At 39.0% G+C, this 17,928-nt stretch overlaps 1 protein-coding gene across 1 annotated transcript in view; it reads left to right on the top strand.

Moving 5' to 3' along the window:
• The window catches only part of LOC112462577 (transmembrane and TPR repeat-containing protein 1-like), a 120,446-nt gene that overhangs the window by 60,865 nt on the left and 41,653 nt on the right, over nucleotides 1-17,928 (top strand). The window contains exons 3-6 of the mRNA XM_025028444.1: nucleotides 6,254-6,327; nucleotides 8,322-8,453; nucleotides 8,951-9,023; nucleotides 13,556-13,659. Of these exons, the coding sequence (XP_024884212.1) occupies nucleotides 6,254-6,327; nucleotides 8,322-8,453; nucleotides 8,951-9,023; nucleotides 13,556-13,659 (383 nt within the window). The remainder of the gene's footprint in view (nucleotides 1-6,253; nucleotides 6,328-8,321; nucleotides 8,454-8,950; nucleotides 9,024-13,555; nucleotides 13,660-17,928) is intronic.

Below are 17,928 nucleotides of genomic sequence, written 5' to 3' on the forward strand. Positions count from 1 at the left end.
TCCGCATTAGCGAGGTACCATTCGGTCTCCTTCATTCACAATCTCGGAAACGAATCCTTTTTTAAAGAGTTGGAGCTATAGTTGAATGAGAAGTCGCGAGAGAGCAACGATTTAAAAAATTCCGCGCAAGCTGACGGCAAAAACGGCGGACCATGTAAGAAGCAGGTCTTCGAGTTCTCTGAGATGTAGCGGATTAAATTGAGGGAAAAATTGAACCAGCCCTTATTTCAGCGTGCAATGTTTCGTAATCTGTTAAAATAGGTATATTAAAATGGGGTAATGTACTGCAGTTTAATTTTCTTTCCTCTCCTCATTTTTGCGTTACGCGTCTACATTTTTATGTCTTTGTTCCGCGCTGTCAGTTCCCTTTCTATGCAGAGAAAACTCCCCGCTGAACGTATACCCGATGTACACTATCTACATATGCATCCCTATAGATGTATGTATGTCCTTTGAGAGCAATGCTGAAGTTTCACAAGCGTTCTGCAAACAAGATCACAGGAAACCTTCTCACACAAGCATTTTTTTAGAGTACCTTCTAAGCAATTTTTTTATCGCAAATGTTTTAACTTGTCACGATACATATTTCTATATTGTTACAATATTTACACGAGAATTGATTAAAATTCACTTACATAGGATAATAATAAAAAATTATGCTACATAGCGAATATATTATCTTTGCGACGTACAATATGAATACGTCATGGATATAATGTAGACACGCAAACTGTCATTTTCCCTGAATAGACCATAAAACAAGGCGAACGTGTTCCTTATTTGGCTTTAGAGCGTGGATGGAGACACGTGCGGCCAATTGAAGTTCCATTCCACAAAAGTTGCTCCGGTAACTTCCTAGCGACCTCCGCTCCCGGACTCAACTCAAGAAGAACCGCAGGCTGACGGTAATTGAGGACAAATAGAGAAAATACTTTTGATAGTGGCCGCAACGACGATCATCCCAGTTCCGTACGAGCGGTTAGACGTTTCATTAAAGGATATTGCCGTTGCTCAGAAGGAAAGAGAGGGGGAGCTGAACTTCTTAAGGGTGAACCGGTTGCAGCTTGCCGTTTGACGGCGGTGGGTTAGTGAACGAGCGAGATAGTAACCCTCCCCCGACAGTCGTTGTTCGAGAATCTCCGGCGCGACATCAACGATTATTAGATCCTTGATGCGAGGATGGTACTCCGACCGGAAACGTTGAATGAGATCAAAGATTAATTGAAATCAAAGATTTCGCAAGATAATTGCGTCAAACGTATCAATCTTGACACAACATTTTAGTCGCCGATTTCAAAAATTGAAAAAAATTCTTAAAAGTATTATTAATTTTGCACCGATTTCAAAAAATTGAAAGGGATTCTTAAAAGTATTATTTCATACTTTTTAAAGTTTTTTTCAATTTTTTAAATACTTTTTAGAGCTTTTTTTGAAGTCGGTTCTATTAAAAAAAAATTTTTTTTATTTTATATTTTTTTAGTGCTTTATTAAATTAACATGAATAATTATTATCGCATATTTCCTTACTGCTCCGTGATGTTCTAGCGCGATATTTTATGTATATACTAAAACCTTCCTGGAGGCTTCTTTAGGACAGTGAAAACCGCATTAGAATCCGTCCAGTAGTTTTAGAGAAATTCTACATACATACACGCTGAATATAGAACCTCCTTTTTTTGAAGTCGGTTAAAAAGGAGAAAGCTAGAAGAAGTCGAATGTCTGCCTCTTCTTTTTCGCCGTTTCCACTCCGTTACCCGTTCGTGCTGCCAACAGCTGACATGGAATACAGACGAAGTTAACAAGGTTGTCAGAATATCATTCGGAACGTTGCAAATAAAAGTAAAAATATAGAGCATCGTCGTGTTTCGAATCGCAATGTAATAAACGAGTCGGCACGTTAATATTGTAAGTTACTTATAATATTACGAATTATTGGGACGATATTACGGGGTTTCTCATTATCGTTTCGGCATTTGCTCACTTCGTTAGCCTTTTGTAGGACAAGTTCAGAGAGGTTTAACGATGTCGTCGTCATGACGGAGGAGAGAATGGAGCTAGCAGTCTGTAAGAAGCTGGGGGCTTTATTAAAGCCTCCTATAATATTAAAGAGGCCAAGAGACTGCCAGTGTCTCGTACGTGCTTATACTGCGCGAATATAACCGCGGTCTCCAGAACGCATTTGGAATATACCGAAACTGTACCTTCTTGTTATACTATGAGATTATATAAAAATATGATCGCATTATTATACGAACGTATATTTCACTGCTATACAGACATATAAATCCACAGAGAAAAATATTATTCTCTCTCAGGATACAAAAAATGTGTTCATTATAAACACAACATGTTACACTTTGATATAAAATATCAAAGTGTAACATGATGTATGACATACTCTTAATTATACCTACCCATATTTCGCAAAAAATAATAATTCAATTCAGTGAAATTGTATAATTCAATTTTTTTTCATCATTTTCTACGACACGTGTAATATCTTGCGGCTTCTCCTGCAACCTCAAAATTATCAACTTCGGTCTATATACGGTCGACCGTAAACGAAAAGCATTTTCATTCAGTTCCCATTGTTATCTACTTTATCTATTTTGCAAGGATGTTTACTGCAGTTGACTCGTTGTTATGGCGTAAGGTAATCACGCTACCGTGTACGTTTTAAACGGGATATTCCCTCTTGGACGTCGTTATACTTCACGGCAATGTTCCCCTGCGCGAGAAGCGTTTCGTCTGCGCTTCAGTTACAACATGAAAGCCGAGTGACCGAGCTGTCGTTTCGTGGTTACGACGTCGTTGCCGTATCGGCGTATATTGCCAGCGAAAGAGACTCCGAGCCTTCGGTCCGCGTCGGTTTCGCAGAAGGGATGAATTTTGCGAGTGCGGAAAGGGGTGGGAGGACATTCGGGAGGATGGGTTTACCCGCAGAGCTCGGTTTCAGGTCAAATTAAACATGAAGCTGCGCGATCGTTCCGACCCGCGTGGAGCGTTTCCTTCACAGGAGATCCAGCGGATCGCGGGATTGAGCCGGGCGCATTCGTTCTGGCCTCGTGCGGTATCCGAACGTTTAATTTTATATCACGACCAGAATGAATATATACCGCAAGGTTGGAAATATTAATGCCGACAGGAAGGGGAGACAGCTACATCTTCATCTCCGTGCATTCGCCAAATGCAGTTGCGAGCAATTTAATGAGTGTTATGTAGCATGTATGAACGCGAATTAACTAACTCGTACGGAACAATGGGACGTTATATTAAAATAATGGCTTGTGTGTGTGATTTACTTGCCTGTTTCATTCGTCCGCGGTATATTCACGAATCAGCTAATTAAAACAGTCATGCTCATTACACGCTCTATCACAGAATAATCTTTCGCTAATGTACAATTGATTGTGACGTTAACCCGTACGGTGGAACTCGTGTATTACTAGAAATTTGACGACTGTTGCACGGCATTACGCGTCATCGTTGATATACATCACTACTTTTCTCTCCCCTTGCCATGTTGCCCGCGGTTTACCGCGTAGAATGATGATATTAATTAATTGTGGGAATATTAGTATTAACATAGATGTGTTCAATTCGCTAAACAAAAGCAAATGTAACAATAATACTTGTCAGAATGCGATAATATTGTATGACTTGTACAAAGCACTCGGAAGCTATGCATAAATATATGAAATTTAATAATAGATTTTCAAACATCTTCGGAAAATAACACAGAAACGAGATGATAACAAGAAATAATATTATTTTGCAGTTTTATAATTTCTGTATGAAATTTGTGTAGCTATTCTGATTCCAGTCAATTATTATTAATACTTAATAATAATGGTCCGTATCTTCGGGGATAAAAAAAGGAACGTAATGATACAAGAAAAAAAAAAGACTTGAAAATTTTAAAGAAGACTAGGATTTCAAATTATCTTGAAATAACGAGCGAACTTTCAAGAAAATGTAGCACTTCATATAATCAATTAAACTCCAGAACGAGTGAGATGCTAATGGAGTTCGACTAAGTATAAACTAGAGCAAACTAGTATCGAGTCGAACGAACGCATCAGCCTTCACTAGTTCATATCTATTTGTGTCGTAAATTCCTCAACTCGTAACTGCGTGACTGTGGAACGTATTCATGTAATAGATCATCATCTCCATGTTAAATATAACTTTTAGTAATATGTTCGTATATATACCTTCTCTTAAGGATGAAAAATAGGATAAGCCTATTAGCTTTCGGAACAGAGATGGAACGTGAAAAGAATTGATGTAAAGTGGATTGAAACAAATGGGCTCTATGACCATCGACGCATAATAAACAATATTTGAGCATTTGTTTATTTTCCGTGTCCCCTCGCATTTGTTTCTCTATCGTTCAATGGCCCATTATTCGTAGTTAAGACAATGCCCTATCGGCCATTTGTCTTTTTTCACAATTGACTGTTATCCCTCGCTATAAATCTGACAGGTACCGAAGAGGCGCGTGAAGGAATCTATCGCAAAGTGGTCATCGTAATCTCTGTTATCTTAAGCAGACCCTTCGGTTATGGTTCCTTGCTCTTCCAGCGGATCCTGCTTCGGACTCGGCTATCATTCCCCTTGACGTTGACGGAGTATTGTTTTCCCGAGCAAGATTTCCTCCGAGTCCACTTGCTGCAGGAGTATGGATAGCGATATGGCAAAAAAAAAAAGAACGAAGTTGTAATGAAATGTCACCTCAGTGTTTGTCTTCTCCGCAGGCTTTGTTTGAATGTTCGTTGTTTGTTTAAGTATTCGATCAAAACCGCGCAATATAAAACAATATAATGTCTCTCGAAGAAGAAGAAGATATTTTAAATGTCGCATTGTTAATATTTCAATACTGCCATTTTTATGCAAAGCATCGAAAGTACATCGTGTATTTTGCTCGTATTTCATACATGTCGTATTTACATATACAATTCACGCCAAATTTGGAAGATAAATGTTAGTTGTTATTCCTCTCTGGTGTTGTTTTGTTATAATTGAATGATTAATTGCATCCCCGTTCTCTCTCGCGTCGCTGAAAGCGTATATTCATCAATGTCTCTCATACCTATAATTACAATTCTCAATTCAATGATAATGTTGACGTCGGTAATGGTCTTTGTTTCATCTTTGAATTATTTGTCAAGCACATCGGGAAACAATATATTTTGCTGGATAAGATGTGAATAATTCACTTTATAGTTAATGTAATCTATTTAGCTTTACGCCACATTATTACAAGTTATTTCAAGCATTTATATCAAATAATTCAAATAAAATTATTGATACTTACAATAGTTGACGAATTCAAGCCAATTAGCTCATATCGATAGTCAGAAAGAGAATATCTAGATATATATTAACTTAATAACATATAATGTTGTAGAAGTTATATGTAAGCGGCTTAACAAACGGGATTCTGACATGTTCTTTCAGAAAGAACTTTTTATGTTAGAAATTCTGATTTCTCGCTATCCTTGCCTCGTAGCTTCTATTCCCCTCGCAGATCGTACACCCGCGATTCCGTGGAATTAATTCGTTAAGAGGTGGGAGGTCGGTCGTCCTACCGTGATAGACGGGGTTCGTAAATTTTAGAGGTACACCTGGTACTCTAGCCCACTAGGGCGGAAGGAAGGAAGGAAGAGAGATGAGTACGGCGAGTAAATCCAGCTTCCGGTAGCAGGTCGGCTTCCCTGGCTAGAGTTGATCCTTGAGAATCTCGGTTATTCACTCGTGCTGGGCTGTCGATAACTTGGACAATCTTAACCCCCGCCCACTTTCTTTTCTCTTTCGCACTTTCACGTGCTCGCTCGTCTTGTCCATCATCTCGTTTGTCACGAAAGAGATCTTTGGTTTGGCTTCACACATCTTCCGGATCAGCCTTCTCGTGTTACACCGCTAAATCCAATATCAGGCTGTCGCTTCTTATTTTCCGAGAGGATCTAGACATAGTCCTCGCCTCTATTGCGCTTCTACTTTTTCTCTTTTCGCTTCTAACAAAAGTGATCCAGGCGAAGAATTGCTTTCGTATAACCGCAACTTGTTGAGTGAAGAGAATTTTTGAAACCGGGCTGAAGTGAGCACTTCAGTTTTTAGCGAGTATAGTGTATAAGTATACACGTATATATACGCGTTAGAGATAAAAATATTCGTATCTCACTTATGTATCGCGGCAACGTCATTCATATCTATCCTTTTTTACTATATTTTATATCATTTCATGTTGCAGGTGACTGGCATCGTAGGCAGAGCGGATGTTCTAGCGTGTATCTTCTTTTTGCTGTCCTTTCTTGCCTATCACGGGTGAGTATATAATTTAATAACTTAAGTTTTTTAGTCTTACTGAAGTTTCCGGCATTTAATCTTCTTTAAGATTAACGAATATGAATACGGATACACGCGGTTTATATAAAATTTCTACTTATACATCTTTTTATACCTATTATGTACAACAAATATAAATTTCAAAGTTTCGCAGAAAGAGAATTTAGCTAACAAGTTAAGAAAAATCCCATACTTATGCTACTTCACGTTTATATATTATCTAAGAGTTAGAATACAGTTGATATACCCTCCTGCAAACTAGGGGAACTTAGGGGCTGCGCATACGTCAAGAATGTCGGGCGACACTTAACGTCGCGACGACGCCAGCCTGACGCCAAAACAGCGACCCATTCGTTCTCATGAACATGGAGCCCGAAAATTATGAACTAAACTAATTTACCCTACAAACTACTATTATAGTTACGTGGGATCGCAAATGTGTCCCGGGTTGCTCGCATCGATCTTCAGCACGAGGGCTAAGAAGAATGACTAAACGCACAAAACAATTTCAATTTATACATTTCTAAAGAGACATTATTCTCGCAATATTCATTTTACGGTAGATATACGTCTGCTACTTCTGGGTCTAAATTTAATTAATCGTAAAAGAAGCTTAATTAGAAACTTTAAGTAAATTTCATTAATAAACTGCACGGAGAAGCCTGACATGGCGAAAAATCTGTAGAGACAGACTCGATTGTGAGAGCATAAAAAGTTTCCGTAGAGGTCGTACTCCAACATAAAAGAGCGTTTGCAGAAGACAAGAAGGTAAAACTCCGTCTGTAGGGCTGGCCAATGGTTGGGCGGCCAATGGCTGGCGGAAGGGTAAGATGCTTGTCTTCGAACCTAGGAAATTGATTACTCTTGGCTGCCTTTGAGTACTCTTTCTCTTTCGTTTCCTACCACCTTTACTTCATCACCCCGCGCTCTATGCTTATCTACCTTCTTTTTCCTTTTTATTTAACTGGTGTCTCTTAGTTCCTCCGCCTTCAATTCAGTCTATCAACCATCCCACGCCTCGCTTTTAAATCCTTCGGCGATTAAGCCGACCGATGATTAATTCCAATTATATATTTGGCTTATCGTCAAGACTCTCGTTATTCTCTCGACTCTCGATCGCTTTTCTTCTCTATAGAGTGTATTCTCATTCGCGCGAGAGTGTATTCTCTCCGCCATTACTGCGGCGAGTTACGATTAATCTTACTTAGGGAGCTTTGATGTAAATTGTAAGAAACACTTCCATTTTGCCGCGGCCTTTCTACCTCGCTTTTATGAGCGGGTTCTCGAGAAGTCGCAGTCTTGTCTCAGCGGACCAGTCTCGCATTGGTCTCTCTCTCTTTCTCTCTCGTTGTTCCTAAAAATCCCGAAAGACATCTTGGAACGGATCTGTCATTCAACATAGATTGATACACATGCCAACCGACGTAAACGAATAAATCCTACACGTCTTTGGATCAATGTTTTTGATGAGAATTGTTTCCCGATACCGACGTTTTTATTCGACCCGAGAAGAGAACGATATATTGAAAATATCATGAAATACATCTGTATAAGCACAAATATAGTTGTATTATTAAAGTATTATTTCTCACATGTATAGCGGTTTTGATTATAATACTTGTATATAATTCTTTTATATTAATTTCTTAAATAAAAATCTTTTACAAAGAGATTACAAATTCTAAATATAAATAATTTTTTGTATCTTTTATATATATTTGTAATAATAAAAAATTACAAGACATTAAAATTATAAGGCGCTCGTGTACTTAAATTACGTTAATTTTTAACTTTATTAATTTTTAGCTTTAATGTTGTATAATATTTGAATAAAGGTATAATAATGGAAATCCGTCATATTTGAAAACTTGAATCACGGTAATCGATTTGTGTGTTTTAGTACATAAAAATTCGATCCAATTATACAATATATCTTTTGGTCTAATATTCAAATATTTGTTTTTTTTTTATAGTCAGCAGACGGCGTACGTATGGTCCAGCGTTTGCCTGGGTGCCCTATCGATGTTGGCGAAGGAAACTGGCGTTACTGTTCTGGTACTAAACCTTCTTTACGATCTCTATCGTTCCTGGCATTCAATCAAGAGGTAAGTGTTTAAGTGCTCGATATTGGAGCGTGGTGCACGTTACGGCGAAATGTAAGGTTTAATGTCTTGAGGTAAACTTTAAATTGATATAGCTGTTTTGATTTCAGTTACTTATAATACCTCAGAATCAATAAGATTAATCTAGGATATTTGTGTCGCGTTCGAAAAATGAGGTATTAGACGAGAAAGCCATGCATATAAAGTATTACGAAGTTTATTCGCTCCGCATCGGAAATCACCGTCAATTTCATGTCGCATGTCCCAAAGCGGTAAATGTGCTCCTCGTGACGGTAAAAAATACGGCAAAAATATTTCGACGTGTTTAAGTTCCGTGTCGAAACGCAAACACTTTTCAAACATTGACTAGGTGCACTATTAATCATACATAGTGATAGTGGCGCAATGTTCGACACATTTTTTTGTATTCACGACGACAGATGTATAATATAATCTGCAATACGAAAAAAGTCACTGCACTAGATACATGTATTTTACAGGTCTATTTTCGAAGTCAAGTGGAACGACGATTCTAGATATTTTTCAAGACGTGCTGCACCGTTACTCGTTTCGGTAAGTTGAGATAAACTTAGTACAGTATCAAGTAAAGTCGCGTCTGTACTTATATGTAATAATGAAAACACGATAATTGCCTCTGTTATAATTATATTGCCCTCAATTTCTCGACTTATAATACGCTGAAATAATGTGAATATATCGTGATAAAATCCTGTGTCTCAATTTGGCGACACATATTCATACATTACTGTCACTTTAATATTAGCTGAATCAATCCTAAAGCTGAATATTCCTAAAGGATTAAGAGGAAAGAATGACTCCATTTGCAATATAGATGAATGGGTCAAAGAGGATTGAAATACTCTCAACGCATCATGTACATTTGGTCGTGCGTGGAAGTCCCATAGGATTTTCAGACGAGTGTGGGAAGAGCGACTGGCTTTGTTATTATTGTATTAACGACAATGTCTGCGCTTCTGGTATCCAGGGAATTGCAGGGATGTCCATGACTATATTTATCCTTTTAAGTCCGTGCACCCTCAACTTATCACGTAACTGGATTAACGGAAAAATCAAGCTTCAGTAAGCCTCGACGGCAATTGAGAGAGAAGCATATTGTATAATATTGATTTATCCTTGATTGTTTTATTCAGGAAATTTATCGAAGGTATCAAGAAGAAGAAGAAGAAGATAAGAATTTTGATGAAGTGATCGCAGACTGCTGCAAATGTGTATTCACGTATTGTTGTAACGTAGTACTCGGCTGCTAGTACTCGGCGTTATACTTAAAGGGGACTACCCTATACGTATTAAGAGAGAAAACACGATCGTCCCTCTTCTATAATCCGCGGAATTAGCGCGGATCCTTTATTCCGTGTCCGCATTAATTCTTAACGACCGATATCTTTCGTTTTTATCGCCCGGCTATAGTCAGACATCGATGTTTACAGCAACTCGTGCCTTAAGCAAATTTAACGATCGTTACCATAGATACCCTCGACGTAGAGAATTTCCCTTTACAGTCGTGGAAAATAAATAACATTCCCCGAATTGCTATGCAACACAAGACAAACTGTGCAGCAAACGAAGCGTGGGATGAAATAGCGGCAGTTTCAAAAGATCAACAGAATGATATATGATTCGCATAAATGGCTATTGTATACCGCTCGGCAATCGAAATAATGGCACGGGTTTACTACCGGCATACACGATAATAATCAGCTTTCTCGTAATTAATTTTGTTAAATGACAGCAATAATTCAATGCCAAATTTATCTTTCTTCAGGATTCATTTAAGTTAAACATCATTTTAACTTGAGTACACTTCAAAGAAGCGAAAAACTTGCACGGTTTAATTTTGATCGAACGTTTTATGCGTTTAATTTGAAATCCTCTTTGAAACTTGATTTTCAAACAGGATTTAAAGTTTTTGCGAATAGTAAAGCTTTTAAGAAGGCTCTCTCTTTCTAGCAAAATCCACGCAGGCGTGAAGTGCCTTGAATCTTCAAAGGAGTCTCAAGTTAAGTGGTAAATTTTATCGATAAAAAATGTGAATTTCTTGTATTTTCGGCACGAATCCATCGAGGTCATGCTAGTCGACGACACCGTAGGGTGTAACTCCTAAACGGAGTTTACGAGATGCTATTAAATTCTCGGCGCTTTACTAGCGTTGATGTTCATACCTAAGAAACGTCAGCTCTTGCGGCGCCGGCGCTCATCGTCTTTATTGTCGCGAATTAATTTAGACGGCGTCGTATTAAGTATCCTTACCAACACGGGAAAGCGTTCGATAAAGATAGCATATCTCACACAATCAGTAATGGTTGTGCTGTAACGTATCCATTACCAAACAGGCCAAGCAGGCATTGTATTAGTTATCAAATTTTGACAATTGTGAAATGATATATAAACGAACAACAATTCTGCAATATTAATTTTTTTTATAAGTTATATTAATAATTCTGTAAGTTAAGTTTCTATAAGAGTAAGACTGTTTTTGAAGTAACAGAGTTTCAAGTTGCGCATTAAAATTCTGTAGCGTATAATTAGTCGGTAAACTCAATTGTATAATTTCCCTCGGTGCAGGAATTGCTAAATAATGTATTTTGCCCTCAAGACGTATTGTGGTAAGTCAGGGCAGCACGACCCGTCACGTGGGCCAATGCGGGAATAAAGGTTGCGCATGGAAAGTACTTTAACCGAACACGATTCTGAGTTATGCTAATTTATGCTGCCGAACGAGGGAGGCGTGCTTGCACACGACCTACCTTCACACAGTTATCTACATATCCCGGATCTCTTTCCACCCCTGTCGTTTCCGCCATCCCGTAGCACTTACACGCCCTCAGGTACGTCGTTCTCAACGATGCTTCTCAGTCTTCATCGCCGGCAAAGACCACTAATATCCTAGAATAGAATACTGTACTATTTAACTAACGTTAAATGTAATCTGTCAGATTTACAGATCTTTTATTCGAGCAAATTGAGATAAGAACATTATATTTTACTTGCAAAATAACATTTCATTGTCACTTATAAATTAAAGTTGCTAATGATTTATGTTTTTAGAGAGAAATTTCAAGTAATTTGAAATTCAAGTTCTTTTAAATCGTTAACAAAACTGACTGCACTAAAATATTATCGCTATTGCATCAGAAGACACGCGCGCGAAAGGCGTGTATCACACAGCTAACGTCTAAGGTGACAAACCTAATCAATAGGCCAATCTATTAGAGAGAGAGAGAGAGAGAGAGAGAGATGCGCTGTTTACTGATTGTACATCGCTATGCTCACTGTTATCTGATTGGCTTAACGCTTAACTCTCGCTTGTATTACACTCCCTTAAGATACTACTATCAAAGACAAATTACGATCGAAGCTGTTCCACCAGCGGCAAGAAATGCATTATCGCGATTGCTTTCTTCATCATTATCGAATTAGTCAATAATCAATATCTAATCGAACATATTAAAAGAATGCATTTTCGCAAAGAGAAAATGCATTCTTGATCTTAATCTTAAAAGAATAGCGAATATTAATCCGTAGAATGTACCGTAATTTCTAATAATTTTATTATTTCATTGCTACTGTATTGTTACTGTACTTGATCATTACATCGCAAAGCGTTACGATTGTGTATTCATCTCCGGTTAAAAGTTTGCAACGTCGAAAAAAAAAGCTGCATCAATATGCGATACGACATTTCCCGCGCATCAGATATTTATCGGAATTGAATTTCCGCCCCTCTCGCCGTATTCCGCAGGTCAGCCGGGAGATCTTCGTGGTGGCGTAATACAATATTCCAAGAGCTTCCCATCGAAGAACAAGGCCGGCATTGGTGTCGGACGTCTCGACAGAACGCGGCGTTTCGATGACGGCGTTAGGTATATATACGACGTGTTCGTATGACCGCTTAGGACGGACGCTACCCTCGTCTATCGACTTCGATCCTGAAGGATATGAATACCTCGAATTGGCAGATATTGTCCGACTCTCCAACCCTTCCAGAACCACTCACCGCCGTGTCTGTCCGCCGACAAGAATGCGAGCGAGAGAGGCCCCGACGTAGATACAAAGGCGGAGAGACAGTGAGAGGGCCAACGACGCCCCCGGATAACTCCGGAATAAGGGATAGAGAGTGGTCTATCGGAGGATGGCACGGACGTCTATTGGGTTAGCGAGCTCTGCGGAGGACGTGACGGAAATGTGACGACGGTCCCGTGTCATCCCCTGCGTGAACGTGACGACGTCTTGGCGCAAGAGAGAGACTGCGAAGCGACTCTACCCTTCGTTCTTTGCTATTCAGACCCGCGAATCGTGTTACTTAATTAAACCATTTAGCGGAACGTGACTGGTGCGTCGCGTCCCGTCGACTAGTAACATTATTGCGAGACGTATTACTAGCTTCCTCGCCACGTATCTTACAGATGATGAATAATTAACGTAAAGAGAAAATTGTATCATGTGGACACGGCATACGAATGCGCAATTTTGCCTTTGCTGTCTGCTCACTTTTCAACCATTAACTCTACTTTGATTCACTTCACTGCATCGTAATAGTTTATGTGTTTCTGTATTTACGCGTCTCTACCTATGTTAGTGAATAAATAAGTTGAGTAATGCTTATTTATATAATAATGCTGAACAAATTCTGAGAGACTGCTTGTTGAAAGCACCGTTCCAGCTACTTTGTTATTTCATTTTTTTGTTATATAAATACAAGAATATAATGGTAATTTATGACTGAATTATGATGGAGTATAAATGTAAAACATAAGAGTTGCAGTTGTAAATAAATACAATAAGAGCGCATTTTAATTAAAATATAAGAGACACTTGATTTATTCACGTTTAATATTCACATACGGCTGTGTAAAACTTTTTATATGTGACGATTTAATTTTTTCTCTTTGTTAGCAAAGTATTAAGAAAGTAAATTTGTTAAATTAGTTTAAGCATTAGTTTAAATATTACAGAAGTTTTCAAATCTACATTTGTCATAAAGTATATCTGGACATTTCCATAAGCACTCGAAAAATGTGTCTCTGCAACAATATGAAAATTTATCGACCATTTAATGTTTGCAGTTTAGCATACTTTTTGTGGTACGGCTCGCTCTACTTCATGGTACTTTGCCGAACTTCTCCGCACAGGATAATCCAGCTGCTTTTCATCCCTGTTTCCACGTCAGGTGAGTATAAATCCTTTATGTTACGCGAGTCGCGACGTAGAATCCTATTACAACGTTTCAAAACTCGCAGCGATTGAGAACGACTGGAAACTTTATACCATTGTCCCTCGTTGAGGAGTAACGTATCGCGTATACGTGAGATCAAAGTGTTGGATGACAATGGAAACAAGACGACTTTATCCTTTGATCTGATTCAGCCCGTATTCACCTCTCGCCCCGGTGCTTTCAACAGTTGGAAACATTTAAGCTGCCATACTGTTTTGTTTGTTTGCTCTCACACCTCTGCGAAAGAATGTATTCTTAGAGCAAATCGGCCATTTATCCGATTACTTTCACGAAACTGACATAAAATGAAAGAGAATGGACATTTATACGGATATATATGGATGCATCGCCAATTCTGTGATCGTTACGAACATAGGAAGGAAAATAGAATACTTTTTTATATACTCATATAATATTTCTTACATTAATTCTCCGAGAAAGAGAGATCATCTAGATAAAGACTTCTATCTTTTATTCATTCCATTCATTTATACTTGAGTTAAAATGTCTTCTAATGCAACATCCTGAGGTTCAGGAGTGTTAGTTGACTGTCAGCCGGAGAAAGATTTTCGATTCGTGCTCGGATTAAACCGGAAGTCTGGTCTGCCCAACTTTTCTACTCCTCCAATTGCCTGTTTGCAACAGATTCGCGCCGCGTCCCGCTGGCCCGATTCGAGTCCCACCCTCAAAGAGTTTCGAACGCGATGCAACTTTTCGATGCTACTCGAAAAATCTCTCAGTTGATCTTATCGAAGACGGTACTGGCGATACCGCGCGATTCGCAATTTTAATCCACTCGATAACCTCTCGAGACATTTTCTTCTATCGTTTCTAGAAGTTTTCTTGGTGGCGCATTATAGGCGTTCGAAGAGAATTCTGAAATTGCGGCGTACGCTCACGAAAAATTTTCTAATATATGATCCGATTTTACGGCTCACTGAACATGTCCAGTAAATCCGATTCCGCTATATCCCGTAATTCAACGATATCGCATGACCGCCGCGTATCTATTACGTCTCACAAGGAACGGACGTGTCCTGACGTTTCACGTAGATGGAAAATGGAAATGGTCGCGCGATGTGATTCTCTCGACGCGACACCGCAAAACTTCCGTTCATGACGAGACTACGAAACACATTCACCTCGTAGAGCTCTTTTATGGCAAGAGCACCACGGAGACGGAGCGGTCTTTTTCACGCTCGTAAAAAATTATCTTAATTACAGAAGCGCATATTTCGAAGCAGTCATAAACCTAATGCAATTAGTCTCCTTGCTCTACAAAATTAATTAGTTATACCATTACATTTTCATAATAAAAGCTGCGTTTCTGTACGTTTCTTTCACGTGATCGTGTAATCTGACAGTATGATTCTCCTCTTTCCAACGCGACTGATGAAGAAACGCTAATTAAATACGGGCATTCTATAGACGCGCTTTCGTGTCTCACTGACGATACGGAAATAGAGCTGTGAAGAATGGAAATTTTAGTTATTGCTTTAAAAAAGGAAATGTTTGATAATTTTAGCACATTAAGAAATATTGTTTTGTTTCCATCATTGTACCCTACCGTCTCTGTGACATATAAAAACGTATTGGAGTGGTGTTCTGTCCTCTTGCGAATTACCGCCGTATTTATTCATCTTCCTTCCCCGGTACAATCCCAGCTTTCCACCCTCTTCGCTTTCCCGCGGTCGAGTGAAAGGAAGAAACGAACCGGAGGGAGATATTAGGCGAAATACTTTCAAGCTGTCTTCTAGAAACCGGGCGGGAATATTTTACGAGATGTATAATTTGGCTGGATGTACGTCGTTCTGCAGAATTTACGATCGCGCAAGCCTACATCGGACCAGCGTTTCGGTATATAGCGCTCCACATCGTTCAAAATTATATCCTCCCTCCGTGTTATTCCAGTCCCTTGTCCCCCGAAATATCCTCCTCGTCGAACGCGCACATGCGGCGCACGCGGCGGCACGTGTCCTTTGGGTATGACGCTGCAACTTGAGGAGATTTGCCGGCAGAATGTCGTAGGTCGCGCGCGTGGAGTTTCCACTCTAATTCAGTTATATGTTTACGAGGTTCCAGAAATACCGGGCGACATATTTGCGATCGCGTGTACCGCTCGGCCGCTCAGGTGGTTACTCGGTTAGACCCTGCGGTGCTGCTGGGCGATTAATACGGTAATTTAAGTTTAAGCTTGTTAAGCGGACGACTGGCGCGCGTAACTCTGATGCGCGAGGCGCTAATCGCCGCTAAATAGGCTACGATATAAATCATCCCGCGCTCGTTCGTTATTAACAAGGGCTTCGCAACGCGTAATTACGACTTCGCTGCAACGCAAGATGCGCCTATACCGCTTCAATCTTGCTCCGCGCCACGTAAGATTCGCGATTTTACATCGTCGTGCGACATCAACTCCCTTATCCGAACACGCTGTCAATTTTACGAACGCATATCCAATGTGCTACATCATGCACCAGGTAATTGACTAAAATCAAGGACCATGTTTTATGACGTGACGCGCACACTGACACAAATGTTGTATTTATAGTACCGAGAAAATCTTGTGTCTATATTACTCAAAGATTCGATGTAAATGTGCGACAACATCTTCAAACGAATCTTAGGAGAAATTCACTGTCGAGAGTAGCGAAAGAGTGTATTAGAGGTTTCCGCATCAAGCTTGTACATGGTAAATGGAATCGTTAAAGGGACCCTCCGGTTACGACAGACTCGCGTATATACCGTACACGATCTTCGCAGTGATTAATTCCACGTCGAGTCCGCCCCGTCGTGTCTCGGTCTATTGCTGTACCCATGTGCAATGATATTATGGGCGCCATACGCGTGTCATATCCACCGTAGCCTGCGCCAGCTTTGTCGTAAAATATTAACACGCGGTAGGTAGACTTCGTAAGACAATACGAATGTTACTACGAGAGCGAGATTTTTCTCAATAAAGATGCTCCCGTTTCATATTGAGTTCGTCATGAAATATGACGCAGTCTACAACGAGATTAGAGATATAAATTGATGATAAAATTGCATAAAATAGCAATAATCAAATTATTATTTGGGAGTCTCAGCTGTATATTTAATTACGTCGATGATAAAATTCATTGAGTTATAGAGACGTTATCATAAATATTAATAGTAATACATTTTTATTTTATATTTATTTTACATGATAATTATGCTTGCTGAAGTAATAATTAAAAAATGCAAATATACACATGTTGTGCTGTTGTATGTATTACGAATATTTTAGCGTTTCAAATCGAGATTGGCGAATAATTCTTAATCACTATTAGGGCAGAGATTGAATTGTGTATCAAATAAAGGTATGTAACGTCGTTATGATAACGACGATGGAACCAGTTCCCCGAGGTTACTGCAAGACCTCATTGTGTTCTTTAAATCGCCGCAAGAGTTCATTGGAATTTATGCAGCATAGTAACTTGAAACTTCTTCTTTACGTTTGTACGTTTGGAATACTCTTGGGAGATTTATAAGTTTATAAAACAGCTTACCTCTTAGGAACTGCGGAATATCCCAGAAAATAGAAGGAATACGCTATAAATGGTTAACGTAAGTTTCCTCGTAAAAAGATTGTTCCACTTTCCTCTCCGTTTGATTTCGATATCTCTTTTGTTTCTTATGGTGTCGTAACGCGCGAGTATAAAAAATTTATGTGTATTATAAGCAACATTTACGATAATACGCGTAAAATAAAACAGAAAATCTTTCGTCCTGTGAATTTGAATTATACACACTGATACATACACACAGGCTAGTCCTTGATATGTACATCAACGAGACGTTATCCACACATGACAGAGTGCACTTTGAATTTTTATCAATATCTGTGATAGAGAAGCGTTAGAATAATCATGCACAATTCTATTCAATCGCATGTTTTGTACATTGAGAGTAAATCCTTTTTTTCGACACATTTACTTTATTCAATATGTGAATGACAGTAAATTGTCGAAATTCGAAATATTCTTAACAATAGAGGGAAATGTTGCTGTCGATTACGCTTGTTGGATTTTAAAATCGAATATAAGAATCATTGGATTCACGCTAAAATTCAGCGAGAGCTAGTCGAACCAAGTTGTCGCGTATTGACGTGATTTTCTCCAAGAAGGATGTTGAAACTCACTTTCATATTTATGAGCTACGTTATGCGGAAATGCAAACGTATGCAGCACCAGTCATTTACGGTGC

The sequence above is a fragment of the Temnothorax curvispinosus genome, unplaced genomic scaffold, assembly GCF_003070985.1.
Source record: "Temnothorax curvispinosus isolate PA1 unplaced genomic scaffold, ASM307098v1 QBEX01012529.1, whole genome shotgun sequence".
NCBI classification, from domain to species: domain Eukaryota; kingdom Metazoa; phylum Arthropoda; class Insecta; order Hymenoptera; family Formicidae; genus Temnothorax; species Temnothorax curvispinosus.